The following is a 21359-nucleotide window of genomic DNA, read 5'->3' on the forward strand; positions in this document are numbered from 1 at the left end:
ATATGCAGATGCCGAAGAAACCCGAATCCTGTTTGAGGCTGCTCAAAATGCAAAAACCCTGGCCAAAGAGTCAGCTAAAAAAGAAGTTGACTCGGCCAGTGGTAAGAAGCAGAAGGATGATCGGTCCCGTGACGAACGTAGGTCGGGTAAGCGGCTTGATCACAAGTTTTTGACATACACTCCGCTCAATAAGCCGCAAGAGGAGGTCCTGATGGAGATCAAGGGTGAAGAATTCGTCAACTGGCCTGACAAACTCCGAAGTAATCCACACCGACGAAGTAAGAGTAGTACTGTCATTTCCATCGCGACCATGGACATAACGCAAGTGACTGCTATAATCTAAAGCAGGAAATATAGAGGCTTATCTGAGAGGGCCACCTCGGCGAACACGTTGACCTAGGAGCGAGAACCATGGAAGAACGCCTGAATGATAACCGACCCACTGAGGATTTTCGAACTATTATAGGTGGCCATTTGGGCAGAGGTGACTCAAATAACGCTCTCAAAAATCATGCGAGGAATGTTGGTCGACCTGAGTCTAAAATTATGGTTCTAGCTCAGCCCCCAAATGAGAGAAAGCTCGAGAATTATAATGTAGCATTCACCGAAGCAGATGCAAGGGGCATTCATCACCCACACGACGACGCTCTAGTCATCACTTTCACTATCGCCAATCATTCAGTCTTCAGGGTCCTCGTCGACACAGGCTCATCTACAGACGTACTGTTTGCGCAGGCGTTCGATAAGATGGGGGCCGAACGTTCGGCTCTAAGGCCCGTAAGGACTCCATTGATCAGATTCTCGGGCGCCGAGAGAGAAATTCAGCTCTCGCTCACTGCCGGGGATGTGCCAAATCAAGTTACTGTCATGGTAGACTTTCTGATAGTCGATCAGTCTTCGATCTATAATGCGATCCTCGGTCGACCTTCCCTCGGCCTCCTCCGAGCCATCATCTCAGCCTATCACCTTTTTATGAAGTTTCCGACTGAAAGTGGAGTTGGGATCGTAAAAGGATATCAGCACGGCGCTCAGCAATGCCACGCTACCGCCCTGCGAGCACCCACGAAAATTACGACGATCAAGACCCTGGATCCACTCGACGAGTCTCCCAGACACGACTAGCCCGTGGACGATCTCATCCAGATACCATTGAATGAGTCGGACGTCTCGAAGACCGTCCGGATTGGCTCATCCCTAGCAACGCTATTAAAGGAGAGTTGGTAGCCTTGCTCCGCTGATATGCTGATGTCTTTGCCTGGATTCATGAAGACATGCCTGGCATTGACCTTTCGGTCACGACTAACCGTCTTAATATCGACCCAACTTACAAGCTGATCTGTCAAAAATGACGTGCACTTGGCCCCGAGAGGTACGCCGTAATCGAGGAGGAGGTTAGAAAACTCCTCAGAGTCAATTTCATTGAAGAAATATAATACCCCGAGTGGGCGGCCAACGTTGTGTTGGTTAAGAAGGCTAATGGGAAGTGGCGAGTCTGTATAGATTATACCGACTTAAACAAACCATACCCTAAAGATAGTTTTCCCCTTCCTCAGATCGATCAGTTGATTGATAGTACTGTGGTGAATGAGTTACTTAGCTTTATGGACGTTTACTCTGGTTATAATCAAATTATAATGCGTCAGTCTGATAAATCAAAAACGTTTGTCACCGTAGGCACTGAAAATCGGCGCTTACGTAAATTTGTAATGGCGTTATGGTTTGGAAGGTGGGGATTAGCAGGCTTATTCGTATATGTTGGAGTCACCACTAGCCAATTGATTTCAAAATCTCGCAGTCGGCTAGAACCCACGGAATACGTAAGGTTAGAGAAATCCGAAGACTCTCTTACCTTAAATTGACTCCTAGTCTGCGATCCAGAATTCCGCATAAGGAACCTCGGTTACAAAGAGGGAAGGTATTAGGCACCCTCTCTGCCCGTACAAATGTACGGTCTCTACTTAGTGTGGTAAAACAATCTCAAGGGATGATGGATGCTGTGGTCGAGATAGGACTAGGTACACATGCGGATTTCTGATGTAACAAGATTCAAGATTTCGACAAGCCACAGAGCATACGTTCAACGGCGTGTCTAGAAGGCAGATGTGATGATGCTTATGTAAAAGGTAAAAAAGAGTGGACTAGATCACTAGGAATTTCTGATGTGACAGGATCTAGTATACGACAAGTCACAGAGCATACGTTCACTAGAGATCTAGAGGAGCAGGGGGTTTGAGAAGGGAATAGATGTCATGATGAATGCTCGCATAAAGTGAAAGGATCTTTGGCTTTAACTCGGGTAAGCTAAGACATGGGTTGCACCATGATCAACCCGGGCTAGACTTGGGGTTGAGAAGGTTAAGAGGAGGTTAAGAGATGGCTAGAAAAATCCGATTTTGGAGGCTTGGGAGCTCTCCCTCACCCTCACCCTTTTCCTTTCTCTTCCTCTCCCTCTCACTTAAGCTTGGAAATAACGAGTGGTTGTTGTGAAAATGTGAAGAGGAGAGAGCTATTTATAGCCTTCTCCAATGGTTGTATGGTAAATATGGGGTTTAAGAGGGGCAAAAGTTGATGTGTGAAGTTGTGAGTGGTTGAGGGAAGAGAAACGCCATCTGGCGCATTCCCATTGGCTCTTGGAATTGGAAAAATAGTAAATAAGGTCGGATAGGGGGTAATTCCTGAAGAAAGTTAACTTTCGGATGCTGGGACAGCTGTCCCCAGAAGATCACACGTGGGCTGCGAGCGGCAACACTCCAAGTACCGTCAGCGGTAGTCAAACTACGCCGGCGGTAGTTAGACTACCATCCAGTACGGGCTTGGGCAGGGCTCAGGCGTGTGGGTTTGTTTGGTGTTCTGGTTCGTCCGATAGTCCCCTTTTTCGACTTTTTGAGTTCAGATAGGTGGGTTTAGGCTCAGGTCGGGATTTAGGGTGTAGGTGGGGGCTGTATGTGGATTGAACAGTTTGGATTAGGGTTTCAGGTTGTGGATTGGGGGTTTGAGCTTTGGGTCAGGGTTTAGGGTGCTGATACGGTCATGGTTTTTGAACTGTCTTAGCCTCCTCAAGTTGTTAGCCTATGTGGGGTGTCTATAGTCACCGACAAAGGTCTTTATTGTTACTGAGTGATGCCGTTCGGATTGAAAAATGCTGGAGCAACCTATCAAAGGTTAGTCAACAAAATGTTCGCCCGACTGATAAGACGAACTATAGAGGTCTATATCGACGACATACTTATCAAGAGCGTTAAGGCAACCGACCATATAGCCGACCTAAAGGAAATGTTTCTTGTTCTCTAAAAATATAAGATAAAACTCAACCCGAGCAAATGCGGGTTTGGCGTAGGCTCGAGTAAATTCCTCAGATTCTTGGTCAGCTAATGGGGAATCGAAGCTAATCCGGAGAAAATCAAGGCTTTACTCGACATGGAATCCCCAAAGACAATCAAAGATATTCAACGGTTGACTGGAATGGTAGCGGCCCTAAATCGCTTCATGTCCCGAGCTACCGACAGATGTCTCCCCTTCTTTAAACAGTTGAAGGGCAGGAAAATTGTTGATCGGACAGAGGAATGCGAGATCGCCCTTCAGCAACTCAATGAGTATTTAGTATCCCCACTATTACTTTCTAAGCCCGAGTCAGGCAAGCCTCTGCTGATTTACATAGTAGTATCTGACACAGCCGTAAGCTCGGCCCTGATCTGAGAACATAAGGGTAGACAATTTTCAGTTTACTACAATAACAAGGCCCTTGTCCCGGCAGAGACAAGGTATCCGACCCTAGAAAAAGTGGCGTTGACACTAGTCATATCATCTCGACGCCTATGGCCATACTTTTAAGCTCACTCGATATTGTCATGACTAACCAGCCTCTCCGCCAAGTACTATAGAAACTGAAGGCTTCAAGACGACTCATAAAATAGGCAATCGAACTTAGTGAATTTGACATCCACTACAAGCCCAGGGTAGCAATTAAGGGACAAGTTGTGACAGACTTTATCGTCGAAGTCACAGGGCATACAAATATCTCTTCTACTGACCCAGGGGCATCGTCCGTTCAATCTCCTCCCACCCATCCCGTTTAGTCTCTCTACGTGGATGGCTCATCCAACTTTAAGGCAAGCGGGGTAGGGGTAGTTATGGAGACTCTTGATCAAACAGTTATACAGTATGCCTTGAGACTTGGATTTCAAGCCTCTAATACTACAACAGAATATAAAGCTTTGCTCCTAGGACTCTGACTAGCAGTTAGCCTAGGAGTCACTCACCTAAACGTGTACAGTGACTCTCAACTAGTCATCAATCAAATAGTCGATATATATCAGGCTAGGAAGGAGAGGTTAAAAGCCTATCTTACGAAAGTAAAAGATATGATTGCCGGATTCCACCAATGTTTTGTTACCCAGATCCTGAGGGCCGAGAACGCCAAAGCCGACCTCCTAGCGAAGCTCGCCTTAGCCGACGAAGACGATATCCCCAGATCCGCTCCAACTGAATTGTGGCCAAGTCAAGCGTCGAGGGAACCGATTCCTCGGCTCTGCTCCCCATAAATTTCGAGCCATCATGGGTCGATCCAATCGTTAGATATCTTGAAACCGGCGTACTTCCCGAAGATCACTCCGAGGCTCGACGACTGAAGAACTGCGCAGCCCGCTACACCATGCTGAACGAAGTGCTGTATAAGAAAGGGTACTACGCATCCTTCTGTTATGCCTCAGATCGAGTGAAGCTGACTACGCCCTGCATGAAATTCATGAAGGCATTTGTGGTAATCATTCGGGAGGCCGATCCCTATCTCACAAGATTATTCGGCAAGGTTATTACTGGCCGACCATTCAGCAGGATGCTCGGAAGTTCATTCAGAATTGTAATAAGTGCCAGAGGTTTGCTACTATCCCCCGACAGCCACCTGAAGAACTGACACCAATGGTCGGCCCTTGACCTTTTGCCCAATGGGGAATCGACATTATTGAACCATTCCCTTTAGGGAAGGGACAGACTAAGTTCGCTGTCGTCATCGTAGATTATTTCATCAAGTGGGCTAAAGCCGAGCCCTTAGCCAAGATAACCGAGCAGAAGATCATAAACTTCGTTTGGAAAAACATCATCTGTTGGTTTGAGATACCTCAGACTATTGTTTCCGACAACGGGAGACAGTTCAACAACAAGCAGTACCGGGGAATGTGTCAGAACCTCGAAATCAGGAACGTTTACTCGTCCCCGCATTATCCACAGGCGAACGGGCAGGTTGAAGCCATTAACAAGGCTATAAAGCAGTACCTTTGGACTAAGCTAGACCGAGCCAAAGGGGCATGGGCAGAAGAGCTTCCTAAAGTTCTTTAGGCCTACCGAACTACGGCTCGAACCGCAATAGGAGAAACTCCATTCTCTCTAGTGTATGGCTCGGAAGCAATTGTTCCTATGGAGATCGACCTACCTACCGCCCGAGTAAGTTCGTTCAACAAGCAAGACAACAAGGAGCTGCTGACCCTCAACCTCAACCTCCTGGACAAAATCAGAGAGTTGGCTCAACTTCAAACAGCTGCCTATCAACGATTGGTGTCCCGATCCTATAATGTCCGAGTTAAAGTTAGGCAATTCCGAGCGAGGGACTTAGTCATCCGAAGAACTTTTCAGAATACCAAGGAAAGTGGTGTGGGACGCTAGGGCCCAATTGGGAGGGCCCTTACGTAATCACACATACTATCCAGGCAGGTACCTACTGACTAGAAGACCTAACAGGGCAACTCCTACCTCATCCTTGGAATGCCGAGCATCTCAAGATATACTATCCTTAACTCGGTCAAAGAGCCATCTACACTCAGCTCGTTTTCTTTTGACACTTAGAAGAATTATGAAAAGAATGTAGAATGCGCAAATAAGTAGCAAAAAATATATATTCATTGATCAGTAAAGTGTTACATTGTCGTTTCACTATTTACAATTGTATCGTATTGACAAATCAATAAGTGCTCAACGCTTAGATTTCAATAAAGGACGACGCTCGCCGCTGTTGAAATGCTCGACCCTGAAGCTTGGTGTGCTTGAAGTGCTTGAAGCAGATGTGGGGAGCAAAAATGAATTTTACTCTGCCTCACTAACTTCAGGGCTCGGCCCGCCCGCCGCACCAGGAGCTAACCCAGAGGATGTTGATGGAGCTGCATCAGGAGCAGTAGCTGAGGCGTCATAAGTATATGCCTCGGAATCTACCCCAGCCACGCCACCGAACCTTGACTCACCCTCGTCGAAGCTGAACAGATTTAGATGAGAGAAAGATTCTTTCATCACCTTGACGCACTCTATGTAGCCCTCTCGATAAACAAGGACTCGCTCCTCCTCATAGGCTAAAGATGAAAGATACTGTTCCATCGCCTTAACCTTCGCAGCTGTGAGAATGGCCTTGGTCCCCGTCACGAGCTCTTGAAGCTTCTTATAAGCCGAGGCACGTTCCATGGCGGCCTACTCGAAGGCCAACTTGGCCTCTTCCAATCGCGAGGCCATGCAGTCCCTTTCCTTCATAATCGTCTCAAGAGCAGCCTTTGCCTTCTCAAGTTGGCCCTCCACAAAACGGCTAGAGACTCAGCAAACGATTGCTGAGCCTCTGCTTCTAACTGCCGAGCCTCAGCATCCGATAGCCGAGCTTCCGTATCCCCGGCTCGCCTAGTCATGACAGATATCTCGGCATGGGCCTTCAGCATGCAAGGGGCGAATTGCACAAGGAGAATTTTTTATTTTTTATTTTAAAGGGGAGTCTGAAGTAAAAACAACTGAGAGAAGTGGCGTTGTTACCTCGAGCAATAGCGTCCCGATCCTACCGAGTGTGTTTTTTACGGAAGAGGACTCAAAAGGGCCGAAGAACTCTCCCGCGAACATCTGCCGACTCGCCCACGGAAGGATCTCTTCAACCTTCTAGCAGAAGGCTATCCTCTCTTCCTCAGCTGCTTTCACCCTGTGCGGCTCCCTCTCCTCTGTCCTCGGACCAACGAGTGCCTCAGCCGGCTCTGGTTTGGGAGCCTCCGTTGCTACCGCCTCAATGGCTGCCACTTCCGTTGCCTCCGCCACCTTCGTACCTTCCTCGACCTCGATAACGGCCGGGGAGCAGGAGGGTGGTCCTCGCCGGGCCCTTCGAGACCATCTTATGCCTCTTCGAGGCCTAGGAGCCTGAGTGGGGTGGGGGTCGAACCTGATACGGGGGACAAAGAGTGGGCCAAACTTCAGACATGTCTGCATTCGAAAAACAAGCGTCAGTACAATCAGATGTACAATCTAAGTCTCTCACCGGTCACAGCGGAGTCTCCTTTTCAGACTTAAGGCTCGAAAATTCTGAATTCGAGTTAGAGAGCCCAAGTCAAGCTTCAGAGGATGCTTAGGTATCACTGAAAGAAAAAAAACACATCAGTAATCCAATGGAAATTCGACTGAGTAAGCGCAGTAAGCTCAACGTCAGCACTACCTGCTGCTCCGAAAGTCCGAGGACCGAAGGGGCGGATAGGCCTTGTTTTTGCCGACTCCCATCTATCGAGGGCCCAAAACCACCTATCCCTCCAATGCTTATTCGATGAAGGAGCGTCGGTTATTAAAAGTCCGCCAGTATTCTGCCAGGAGCAGAAAAAGAACCAGCTAGGATGCTGAGTGTGTGCCGCACTTGGTACAAGTGAAAAAATTCATTCACACTTAGCTCGGGCTGCTGCATCTTAGCCCAGAGCACCACGCAACCGAACAAGTCTCTCTACCCATTTAACACAACCTGTCCCGGGGCTATGCCTAGATTGCTCAGTAGGTCCCGAGCAATCTTCTGAAGCGGCAATCGGAGACAGCATTGCAGCGCGACGTGAAAAATCGCAACCGCCCCGGGAGAATGCTGGTCAGGTAGCTCTCCTAGCCGAGGAAGAGTCAAAATGACCGAGTTCAGAATATGATATCCAGACCGGATTTTAGACAACTCCTCTGCTGTCATCACAGAAGGCACGGGCCCTTTGACTCGTCCTTCGGCCTCAACTTCCTCCTTGCAGCTCTCCTTAGGATCAGAACGATCAGAGGAGCCTTCAACGGTCACATGCTCAAGAGGTAAGTTCGACACCTCCACTGACACCGCCGACCTCTCTACCAGAGGGCCCACTACCCTCTGTGAATGATGGAACAGGGCGTCTGCCTCTCCGGCAACCTCTGCCAATAGTGAAGGCAATTCCGAAGCCGCCCAAAAGCCGCTCGCTTCACCCTCACCGCTGTATTCTCCCTCCCTAGGGCTTACGGGGCATGACATTGTTGAAAAAAAAGAAAGGGAGGAAGAAGGAGCTCACCGAAAGGGATTCAGGAGTACCGGAAATAGCGACGCGAAGGATTACTACGCTAGAGTCTGCGAGAGGGAGCGAGGAGATGAAAGAAAAATCGGAAGAGGCGCGAAAATGGCGAAACTGTGCTTAGGGCGACCATTTTTTATAAAGTCGTCACGTGTCTCCAACATTAAATGAAGAGCCGAAGCGACGTTCCCTCGGGTGCCCCAGCCTTACACGTGGCGGCACCCCATGCGCTGTCATCAAGTACATCGCCATGTGTCCGATCCTCATACGTCTTGGTGCTGAAATGATGGCCGCTCCGCTCGTGTGGCCTCGATAAGCGAACCGATGCGTGGTCAAGCAAGACAATGTGTCTCGGAAGTTGTGCGAACCGCCCTGCAATTAATAAATGCTTCATCATGAACTTGGCTCAAATACAACCCAACTCAATTCCGAAATACTCCCCGACCGCCTTAAGGCGATGCAGGAGTAAGGGGGCTCACTGTTGGAGGAAAAAATACGACAAGTCCTTGAGTTGGCTTGAGGGTCATAATAGTCAGAGAAGCGATGGCTCGGACTCGTCGGGCGCCGAGTCTGAATAAAATATAAAGTCCATAAAACGCTGAATGGAGAAACGTAGCTCGGATTGTGAGGCACCTAGCCTGACCGTAGCTTAAATGTCCTAAGCCATAAAACGAAACCTCTAAGGGAGGAAGTGCACCGCAAGGTTCAATCCAAAGCCTTACAGAGGAAAGCCTAAACTGGCTTATGATCAATCGGCCCTAGAGCCGCCCGAACTTTAATCCGACCCATAAATTGAGTCGCCAATAGAGTGGGCGGAAATTAGCTGTAAAACTTGTCTCGGTATGACCTTGTTGAAGAGATAAGAGCCGGCCGAGCTATACCGCTTTATATCCGAAAGTTATCTAATAAAATTCTGGATCTCCATACAAGATTTTCGGGAGATAAACTAAGATCCTTGAAAATTCAAGAATATCAAGGATTACATATCGTAAGAGATTGAGATCTACTCTAATTGTGGAAACCCTGCGGGGTACGACACTATTATAAATAAGAACGCCTTCGTGGTGAAAGGTATGCAAAAAACTCTCGCCTTAAACCCTTTATCTTAAGACCTAGATTCTAACTTAAGCATTGAAGGGTCCCCTGGTAAAGTTGGGGTCACATTTTTCCTTCTTCCTCTGCAGGTCCAAGGGCCCAAAAAGGGGCGAGCCGAAAACAACATCAACACATATCATAGTAGCAGCACACCACCCCTTGTATGTATCCCTGGATGTATCACAACTTAGTGGGGCCCACTAGTACACCAGATTACATTATCCACCTTATAGGATAATATAGACCATTGGTCAATAACGCCCACTATATAGAGTTCTTACGGTATCCCACTTGGACCACAATAATAAATGTATTAATTTAAAAAAAAAACTGTTTTGAAATTATATTTTAATTAATCTTTGAGAAAATATACAAATGGTTAATCAATTATAAATACTGTGATAACTACCGCATTTACGTACCGAAAGTCTGGATGGAACAGCATATACATATTCGCACGCGTGAAAATGCTACCAATAGCAGGTGACCCATGTAGCAATTCTCAGATCGGCATATGCCGTTGGCCATGAGATGAGACTCAGGAGCGGATTGCCTGTGACCCCGGACACAGATATCTCAATGCCAGGGGCTGGGTGTGGTCCACAGGGATGTCCGTGACAAATCCACTCCGTCAATCTGTTTTGAAAGATCATGATAGCGAAGGATTCTTAAAAGCTGGGTAGATCCAAAACTCAGGTGGGCCACTCCAATAAAACAGTAAACCTTCTTGTAGTTATTACCCCTTGGAGTTATTACCACTCAGATAAACTTTAGGAACAAATATCATACCGATGTAAACCTTCTGTCACCTCCAGGCGTTCAATCAACACTGTTTCGTGTGGTATGGCCCACATGAGTTTTGGATTTGCCTGAATTTTAGAATGCTGTCCTATTTTGGTCTTTCAAAACAGATGGACGGATTGGATTTATCACGGACATCTATATGGGCCCACACTGCTACGGACACAGAGATATCTTTGTGCCCAGGCAATCCACTCTCATGAGACTCATGACTTGCAGGAGCGGTAAGAATAGAGTGAGAGTTTGCCACCGTTTAAATTGTGGTGTCTAGGCCCACGTACCTGTCCAATACAAACCCATCAATCCAGACTGCCCATTTTGGCAATCGATTATAAAACATATCGTGGAATACTGATTGATTAACCCTAACCATCCAAGTGATAGTTTAAACAAAATAGCCCCGGCTACAAAATCAACGAGTGATATAAATGTCTAATACCGTTCGATGGGTATAAAACTTTTGACTACTAAGCCGTCCAGAACGTATCCCAATTTTTGGACGGTTAAAATTATTGATAAAGTCGCCATGTGTACTGTAAATCGGATACCATAACGCAACTTGGTGGTAAACTATCACATCATTTCAGTTTCCATCCCTTCAAAGATCGGACGCGTTTGTGTGGCCCTATCATGATATATGTGTTGTATCTACACCGTCCATCCTTTTGGTGAGATCATTTTAAGGCATAATTATGAAACAGATCCAAAGCTCAAGAGTGGACCCATTACTGACAACAGTGGGGACAGTGACGCCACCCTTAAGACGCGCGGTTTGGTTGCTACCTGACCGGGACCTAGTTAGAGACGAACGGTCCTTTGAGGGACTCTGTGGGGCATACCGTGATGTATATGTTTTATCCACGCCGTCCAAAGTATTTTACATATCATTTTAGGTATGAACGTATATAAAGTAGGCAGATTGAAGTTCAATTGGACCACACTACGGGAAGCAGTGGGAATTGAAAACCTACCGTTGAAAACTTTTCGGGTTCACAGAAGTTTTGGATCAAGCTGATATTTACTTTTATTACTTCGTAAAGGTCTGTGTGACCTTATGAATAGGTTGGATGGCAAATAAACATCACGGTGGGCCTTATGATGTTTTCAACGGTAAGAATCCAATCCCGTCTTCGTCCTGTGGTGTGGTCCAATTGAACCTTTTATTTGTCTCCTTTTGTTATCGATGCACTGAAATGATCTTTCGAAATAGATGGACGGCGTGGATAAATCATATATATATATATATATACACACACACACGGTAGAACCCACAGAGCCCCTAACATGACCGTCGGTCTATAGATATATCACGGTAGAACCCACAGAGCCCCTAACATGACCGCCGGTCTATAGATATATCACGGTAGAACCCATAGAGCCCCTAACATGACCTTCGGTCTATGGATGGTCCCGTGCAGTAGTGCCTAATCCATGCCTACCGTTGAAACCTTCCAAAGGCCCACCGTGATGTTTATTTGAGATCCCACCTGTTGATAAGTTCACGCAGACCTAGACGAAGGGAAAACACAAATACCAGCCTGATCGAAAATTTCTGTGAGCTCCAAGAAGTTTTTAATGGTAGACGTTCAATCCCTAATTTTTTTATGGTGGGGCCCACTTGAGATTTTTATCTGACTCATTATTTCTTTCATGCCCTAAAATAATCTCTCCAAATGGATGGACGGTGTGGATACAACAATGACATCACGGTGGAGACCACAAAACTTGGTGACGTCACTTCAGTAGCCAAATAGCTACTGAAGCCGTCAGTAGCTAATCGGCGTCCAGCTCGTTCCTTGGCAGAAAAGAAAAGCAGCGGAAACGAAAAACCCCTTCTTCGCTCTTCCCCAGTTCTCTCTCCAATCTCTCTCCCTCTCTCTCTCTCACATTTCCCAATAATACCCCTGATCTTTTCCCCAATTTCCCAAAGATGTCCCGACGGTACGACAGCCGCACCACCATCTTCTCCCCAGAAGGCCGCCTCTACCAGGTGGAATACGCCATGGAAGCGATCGGCAACGCCGGTACGGCCATCGGCATTCTATCGACGGACGGCGTCGTCCTGATCGGCGAGAAGAAGGTGACCTCCAAGCTCCTCCAAACATCCCGCTCCACCGAGAAGATGTACAAGATCGACTCCCACGTCGCCTGCGCCGTTGCCGGAATCATGTCCGACGCCAACATCCTCATCAACACTGCCCGCGTCATGGCCCAGCGCTACTTCTTCGCATACCAGCACCCGATCCCCGTCGAGCAGCTCGTCCAGTCCCTCTGCGACACCAAGCAGGGCTACACCCAGTTCGGCGGTCTCCGCCCCTTCGGTGTCTCATTCCTCTTCGCCGGCTACGACTCTAACTACGGTTTCCAGCTCTACATGAGCGACCCCAGCGGGAATTATGGAGGGTGGAAGGCCGCTGCCATCGGGGCCAACAACCAGGCAGCCCAATCGATGCTGAAGCAAGACTATAAGGATGAGATCACGAGGGAGGAGGCGGTCGGCCTCGCGCTCAAGGTGCTCAGCAAGACCATGGACAGCACCAGCCTGACGTCAGATAAGCTTGAGCTCGCTGAGGTCTTTCTCGCGCCCGATGGGGAGGTGAAGTACCAGGTCTGCTCAGCCGATGCACTTGGGAAGCTGCTCGTGAAGGCCGGGGTCACACAGCCTGCTGCCGCCGCTGAGAGCTAGAGCTCTTGATCTCGTGTTTTACAGGTTTCCCTCTCTAGATTCTAAAGTCTCGGGACATGTTTGGTAGTTTTCTTTGCTTTCTTTTTCAAATTGTGCTGTTGAATGTCGTTGATTCGAGCTTGAAAGCAATTGTGCCATGAAGCATTCTGCTTATTCTATGGAGACGTTTAATTGAAGTTGTTTGCTTACTCTTTTTTACATGAAACTTTTGTTCTTACATTTAGAAATAGATCATATAATTTAGAGATTATGCAATATTCATGGCGGATGGTAAATGCAGTTTGCTTGGTTTTTCAGTTTATATAAATGGGGTCCATGATCTAATCTCCATTTATTTGATGATGTACACTGTGAATGGCCTATGCACCAGAAATCTCCTAGATGGGTAAGTTTCGACTCTTCGATTGTTGGGCAGCAAATGAACAGTTAAGAAAGAAAATATAGCAACAGTCCACATTCAACCCATAGATGACCAAGGATTCAATGGCTAGGATCGTCCAATCTGTCATTGTTGTTGCTTTATTTAGAAAATGTCTGATGCATGCCCTGATGCCAAGATTTTGACCATGGCAATTAACTTGGTTGTATTTTTTTCTGTCACATTTTCTTAAATGGCACAGGAATTGTTGTGTTTTTTTCGCTTTCTATTGAATCGTCCTTGCATGGTTTGTTTTTTTTTATTTTTAAAATCTGAAAGAGAGAGAATAGTCAGACACTATTACTCTTCAAAAAGAAGAAGAAGAAGAAGAAGAAGAAGAATAGTTAGATACTAATGTATGTGGTGAGTGAAATAGCTCAGCTTGTTACAATGGTACCTTTGGCCAATTCCTTGACTGTGAAATATCAGATAAATGTTTTCATTTACCAGAGAAGTTTTGATGGTATGTGGATTGAGTCATCAATGAATTGACAACATTTGGGTTTTTGCATGGTCTATTTGCTGTAGACAAGTTGATTCTTGAAAACTTTCCACTGAAACTGGATAAGTTTAGGAATTGTAATCTCTTCTTTAGGATCACCGAAGGACTGACCATAACCAAGGTGTTCCATAACTGTAATGGTGGCTGTGACGGCCACTGCTGTTACCTTTATGATACAAAGCATAACGGCCGTTATGACCTCCCCCCTTTTTTTATAAAAAAGAAAAGTTTCTGGATCGTTACAAGCTGTTACAGGGCCATTATGGCTCTCTTTTTTTTCTATAACAGCCGTTTCGGCCCCATAGTGCATAACGGTTGTGTCGTTACGACCGTTACCATTACATAACAACCATCACATAACTGGTTTTGAATACCATGACCATAACCTTTAGGTCAGGTCACCACTAACCTTTAGGGCCTGTTTGTTTTGCTGATTTTCATGGTAATATAACATAAGTGCTCCATCATTAGTATTTCACAACGTTTGTTTAAATAGGTATTACAACACATAATTCGAAGATCAAATGTAGATGTAATAAGAGACAAGTAAAAAGGAATTTGTAATCACTTCTACTCAACAACTGGTTAGTGGCCAATCATAAGCTGTTAAAACTGGTACACACCTAATCCCACCACACGAAAGGTCAGGGATTGATTGGCATGTCATTTCAGACACTTTACAAACAGGTGGTAACTGCAATTGGGATAAATGAAGTTTTGAGCTTTAGGGCTTACGCAAGTGTCAAAAAAAAAAAAGGCTTTATGGTTTACATGGGATGAAACTCATTCGATTCATGGTTGCCTTCTATTGGTTTTCCAAAATTATAGGCAGAACTTTCAAAGCACTGGTGATTTGCAGGCATGTCAGATCAGACACCTTCTATGCCTTTTTCAAAGGCCTGTTGCCATCTCTTGACTTGTTGATCCATACTTAGTAGAGCGGAAGGTGTCCTTAGTTGTAACTTATTTTTGGTGGCCGCCCATTTAGATTTCATGAGGAGAGAGATGCATTGGCATACTCTGAGGGCTCAAATTATTTGCTTGTTTGTTTTTCCTGTGGTGAGAGTATGGCCATTGCTTTGATTGCCTTTCCTATCATAACAACAATGGAATCTGATGTTCTCAAATGTGCAGTTGGGAGCCAATCACACGAATTAAATATTTTCTTTCAGCACCACATTATTTAGCTGGACAACTGGATGCTTGAGTAGCTTGCCTAGGCTGTAGGAGATTTCTTTAGGATTGTCTGCTTACCCATCTCGTCAGTTTTCTTTTTGGGAGTCAGTTCAGACTAAATTTTGATTCAGCATTGCTTTGACATCTGTAGTTCATCAGATTAGGTGTACTTTCCCTGTTGTTGTTGTGGTTTGGTGGTATATTTGGAGCCTTCCACTGGTTTCTTGCATGCTTCACATTAATCTTTCAACATTGAGGTCTGAAGCATGACAGGTTACTGTTTCTTGCAATTATTTTCCTTGAGTGATCTGTCTCTGACATTGGAGGTGTTTTATCCCACATGTGGCTGCCCTTAGTAATAGATGTATACAACATTTGCTTCTTTACAATACTTACAGAATCTTTTGCTGCAAATGCCAAAAGGTGGGCATGCGATCTTTAAATACACCTCTTTTGAGCCAAACTTGTTTTTCTTGGTATATGAAATTGTGGTTGCAGAGATTGAGTGCTGTATAGAAGAGGATGTTGAGATGGATGTGTGGATGACTAGGAATGATAGAATTAAGAATGAGGTAATCGAGTGCAGCCCAGGAGTCATCCCAATAGGAGAGAAAATGCCGGAGAGCAGATCGAGACGGTTCGGTCATGTGCAACAAAAGACCAGAGGCAGCTCCATTAAGGAGGGAAACATTGGTTGAGGTTGAAGGCTTGAAAAGAGAGCAAGTCTCAAAAAGGTTTCAATTGAGGTGGTGAGAAGGGCCACGAAGGCTTGTTCATGAAGGATTAGGGCCTTAGATAGGCTTGAGTAGTGAAACAGGATTTGTAAAGCTGACCCGGATAGCAAGGACAAAGGTTTTGATGATGATGCCGATGGAAATGGGGGTAAGAAATTGTGTAGTCTTGAATTATTGCTAGATACCCCCCAAAAAACCCCAACCCAAAAAAACCTTCACTTGTTGGGCAATGCTGAGTTCTCAAGGCCCCCATACCTTCAAATGAATGGAGCTATGGGTCTATAACGGTATAAAAACTAACACAACAAAAGAATGGAGTCATGGCTAACCTGACCAAAGCGGGTAATGGGTTTGAATAGAAAGCTCATTTATTCAAACACCCAAAACTTGGATAATGACTTAGCAAGTGCCCCTTTAAAAAGGGCAGGGATCACTAAATTGGGCAAAGGGCATTTTGTCAACATCCTGGCACATCTCCCCTTTTAACCTTTTATCTTTTCCAAGTTTCACTGGTAGTCTGTATCTCTGCTCAGCATGTCATGGTGCCATTGGAGGACACCAATTCCCCGAAACCCCAACCTTGGAGGATGTGAAGCTTTTACACGGATCAGCCAAGCAAAGGAGAGGAATGGTCATGGGGCATTGGTTTTGATTATAGCTTACATTATTTTGGGCTTCTTTTCATTGCCCTCTGTTCATTTCCAGCAAGTTTCATGACCTAGAGTCAGTGCCTGTAATTTCGAGTTAGTTGCATATTTTTGTATCCTTAAAAACAAATAAAATAAAATAAAATGTTGTTTATCACTAATGAGTATACATGCCTTCATTTCCCTTTCTAACCACCAAAAGTTCACTGGCCGGGGCAGCAAGATGGGATATAAAGGTTTGTTCACTTTCTGAGGATGGGCCCTTACATAGGAATGGTTGGGGAAATAGGATAAATATTAATCCAACCCAAATAGCTAAGACAAGGCTATGATGGTGATGATCTTTATAGAGAAAATGCTGTATTCTTCAGGTGACATGCCTAAGTTTGGTAGATGCATCAATGAATTATTAGATCAGTCTACATAATGGAGTTGAATGTCATTTCGTGGTAATTAACATGTCATTGTTACCAAATAGTGGCAAATCTTCTCACCGACTCACTGTTGTACCTTGTGTTTATACTTTTGCCAATAGGGATCTTTTACTAGCTTCTGAGGCCATGTTTGGTAGATGCCTAAAAATGAGTGGTTCTCATTTTAGTTAACAGTAATTATGTATTAGAGATTTAGATCTCTAACAATAATTACTTGTTAACGTTACTCATTATATATTAGAGATCATCTCTAATACATAATTGTCGTTAACTAAATTTAGACAAACTCATGTTTTTGCATCTACCAAACAGGGCTTTATGGTTCATGAGGAATAAGAGGGGCCAAGAGTAGTGATTATTTCACTTCATTTTCTTCTCGCCCAATTTTCTTTCCCCCAAGACCAAGATTTTGAAGATATTGATGACCCATATCAACTTTGTTCCAGCACATCATCATTATCTAAGCTTTATCCCAACTAAATGGGGCTGGCAAGATGAATCCTTTTCTGCCATTCCACTCTATCAAGGGTCATAACTTGAGTTAGACCATAACTCATCAAATCTTTTCTTGCTAACTCCTCCCACGTGCTTTTGGGCATTCCCCCCCTTTTTTTTGAGAGATAACGATAACTTTTATTAAAAAGAAAGGAAACCAAAGAGGGGATCAACCTGCTGAGATAGCGAGATGATTAACCTCCAAAACAAGATAGATTACAACCCTTTAAGTTAACAGTATTAGAAGCCCACTCAACTAAATACTGGTGCACTTTCTGGATTATTTATCCCACCGAGTTGGAAACACCACTGAAGCATCTCCCGTTCCTTTCTTCCCACACCGACCACCAAACAGCCAATAGAGACATTCTCCAAACCGTAGTTCTTTATTTGCCTATCTTAGACCCATGCCAGGCTTTGAGCAGACGATCGGTTGAATCAAGGAAGGACCGGAAGTTATCGAAGGAGTTTAGGATAGCTATCCACACCTTGGTTAATGAAGGGACAGTGAACGAACAGGTGGTCCATCGATTCTTCATCAGCCATGCAACAAAGACAGATATTTGTAATTATCATTCCCCTTTTCCTCAGGTTATCGACAATCAAAACTTTCTTCTTACCAACTAACTTGCCGAACACTATCTTTGGAGGGACTTTATATTTCCACACTTGATCTGTCATAGCTTCTTCTAGGCGTTCCCATTGCCCTTGTAGAGCCTTTAACTTGTACTCACTCACTCCAAACCGGCCCACTTATTGGTCTCCGTTACGCACCAAACCATCTGAGTGTGCTTTCCGTCATTTATTACTTATTATTGGTGCTACTCCTAAATTTCCTTAATTACATTCATTTCTAATTCTATCCCCTAATTTTATTTTTTTTTTAATTTTAAATTTTCATTTTTGGCAAAAGGTGGGAGCACACCACCTGAATTTATTCAATAAAACATATCATGTACAGACAGGAAGGAGGCTAAAAAAGAACAACACCAGGCCCCCACCTTTAAAAAAAAAAAAAAAAAAGGCCACAGCTTACAAAAAGACACCAAGAAAAAAAATCCTCCAAAAGGGGGCCCCTGCCAGCCGGCCATCCAAAAATTAAAGGAGAGGCACACGCATGTATGTTTTTTTTTTTCCTTTTAGCTAACACAGACTAATCAGTATCAGAGATCAAACTACAGTTTGCAAAACAGATGAAGAAGCTCCCAGCTCTGCACCCCTTTGGGTAAAGCTTAACAGCAATGCCAGAAAACCCCGCGCTTTCTGGCGACTCCTCCAACAAACCAGCTCGAAAGCTCAACACTGAAACCAAACAACACAACTCCTGCTGATTCTGATAGGGATTCGAGCTGCAATACAACAACCAGGCCGTAACTGCAATAACAAACCAGATCATTTGGATGCTAGAAACATTAACTCTCATGTGCCTCAGAAACAAACATTCCCAGCCCAACCATAGACTACAGGGACCATCTCTGGAAAAGGACTGTTGTTTTCCTCATGCACTCTGCGCCCAACGCTTCCAATTCCCGCTTTATCCAGAACTAGCTCACTCTTTACCCGCGCAGAGAGGTCTTCCCGTCTGTTAAAAACTCTGCCCTCCGAGGTACTGCTGCCTAGCTTTGCTAGACTGTCTGCGACTCTGTTAGCCTCACGAAAAACATGTGTGATTGAATATTCCATATCTAACACTTCTCTGTGGATCTCCCATTTACCAGGTTCCGATCCTCGGGATACTACAAGGAGGGTTTCAAATCATTAGTCCGATTCATAATGAGCATAACAAAAGCATAACCCACAAACAATAAGCACAAGAACACCACTACAAAATCCACTATGATCAAAAACTTTTTAGTACAATGCGACGAAAGGGGAAATACAATGTAACAAAAGAAGCAAAACTCCGTAAGCTCACCGCACGCTCCAACTACAAAGAAGACTATGGTCATGCGCGTCCTCGGCGTCACCGCACGCATCAATCGTGCATAAGCTATGGAAAGCTTAGAGGGTGATGTAAGTGTGTGCGCAATATAAACGTGCTCAAAATGCAAGGTCAGAGTAATGATAAATGAAGTTTTGAGCTTTATGGCTTACGCAAGTGTCAAAAAAAAAAAAAAAAAGGCTTTACGGTTTACATGGGATGAAACTCATTCAATTCACGGTTGCCTTCTATTGGTTTTCCAAAATTATAGGCAGAACTTTCAAAGCGCTGGTGATTTGCAGGCATGTCAGATCAGACACCTTCTATGCCTTTTTCAAAGGCCTGTTGCCATCTCTTGACTTGTTGATCCATAATTAGTGGAGCGGAAGGTGTCCTTGGTTGTAACTTAAATTTAGTGGCCGCCCATTTAGATTTCATACGGAGAGAGATGTATTGGCATACTCTGAGGGCTCAAATTATTTGCTTGTTTGTTTTTCCTGTGGTGAGAGTATGGCCATTGCTTTGATTGCCTTTCCTATCATAACGGCGATGGAATCTGATGTTCTCAAATGTGCAGTTGGGAGCCAATCACACGAATTAAATATTTTCTTTCAGCACCACATTATTTAGCTGGACAACTGGATGCTTGGGTAGCTTGCCTAGGCTGTAGGAGATTTCTTTAGGATTGTCTGCTTACCCATCTCGTCAGTTTTCTTTTCGGGAGTCAGTTCAGACTAAATTTTGATTCAGCATTGCTTTGACATCTGTAGTTCATCAGATTAGGTGTACTTTCCCTGTTGTTGTTGTGGTTTGGTGGTATATTTGGAGCCTTCCACTGGTTTCTTGCATGCTTCACATTAATCTTTCAACATTGAGGTCTGAAGCATGACAGGTTACTGTTTCTTGCAATTATTTTCCTTGAGTGATCTGTCTCTGACATTGGAGGTGTTTTATCCCACATGTGGCTGCCCTTAGTAATAGATGTATACAACATTTGCTTCTTTACAATACTTACAGAATCTTTTGCTGCAAATGCCAAAAGGTGGGTCTGCGATCTTTAAATACACCTCTTTTGGAGGTTACTGTTTTGCTTGGTATATGAAATTGTGGTTGCAGAGATTTGAGTGCTGTATAGAAGAGGATGTTGAGATGGATGTGTGGATGACTAGGAATGATAGAATTAAGAATGAGGTAATTGAATGCAGCCTAGGAGTCATCCCAATAGGAGAGAAAATGCCGGAGAGCAGATCGAGATGGTTCGGTCATGTGCAACAAAAGACCAGAGGCAGCCCCATTAAGGAGGGAAACATTGGTTGAGGTTGAAGGCTTGAAAAGAGAGCAAGTCTTAAAAAGGTTTCAATTGAGGTGGTGAGAAGGGCCACGAAGGCTTGTTCATGAAGGATTAGGGCCTTAGATAGGCTTGACTAGTGAAACAGGATTTGTAAAGCTGACCCGGATAGTAAGGACAAAGGCTTTGATGATGATGCTGATGGAAATGGGGGTAAGAAATTGTGTAGTCATGAATTATTGCTAGATACCATCTCTGTTCTTCTCTCTAGTTTTATCAAACCCCACCCCCCCAAAAAGAAAAAAATAAAATAAAAAATAACTTCACTTGTTGGGCAATGCTGAGTTCTCAAGGCCCCCATACCTTCAAATGAATGGAGCTATGGGTCTATAGCAGGTATAAAAACTAACACAACAAAAGAATGGAGTCATGGCTAACCTAACCAAAGCAGGTAATGGGTTTGAATAGAAAGCTCATTTATTCAAACACTCAAAACTTGGATAATGACTTAGCAAGTGTCCCTTTAGAAAGGGCAGGGATCACTAAATTGGGCAAGGGGCATTTTGTCAACATCCTGGCATGTCATCTCCCCTTTTAACCTTTTATCTTTTCCAAGTTTCACTGGTAGTCTGTATCTCTGCTCAGCATGTCATGGTGCCATTGGAGGACACCAATTCCCTGAAACCTCAACCTTGGAGGATGTGAAGCTTTTACATGGATCAGCCAAGCAAAGGAGAGGAATGGTCATGGGGCATTGGTTTTGATTATAGCTTACATTATTTTGGGCTTCTTTTCATTGCCCTCTGTTCATTTCCAGCAAGTTTCATGACCTAGAGTCAGTGCCTGTAAATTCGAGTTAGTTGCATATTTT

At 44.7% G+C, this 21359-nt stretch overlaps 1 protein-coding gene across 1 annotated transcript; it reads left to right on the forward strand.

Moving 5' to 3' along the window:
• Positions 1–12000: 12000 nt before the first annotated feature.
• Positions 12001–13061, forward strand: LOC131241825 (proteasome subunit alpha type-4). Its single transcript, XM_058240311.1, has one exon. It carries the CDS (start codon positions 12118–12120, stop codon positions 12871–12873), a length of 756 nt encoding a protein of 251 aa, XP_058096294.1. The 5' UTR covers positions 12001–12117; the 3' UTR covers positions 12874–13061.
• Positions 13062–21359: the final 8298 nt, after the last annotated feature.

This window comes from Magnolia sinica, chromosome 1 (assembly GCF_029962835.1).
Source record: "Magnolia sinica isolate HGM2019 chromosome 1, MsV1, whole genome shotgun sequence".
NCBI lineage: Eukaryota > Viridiplantae > Streptophyta > Magnoliopsida > Magnoliales > Magnoliaceae > Magnolia > Magnolia sinica.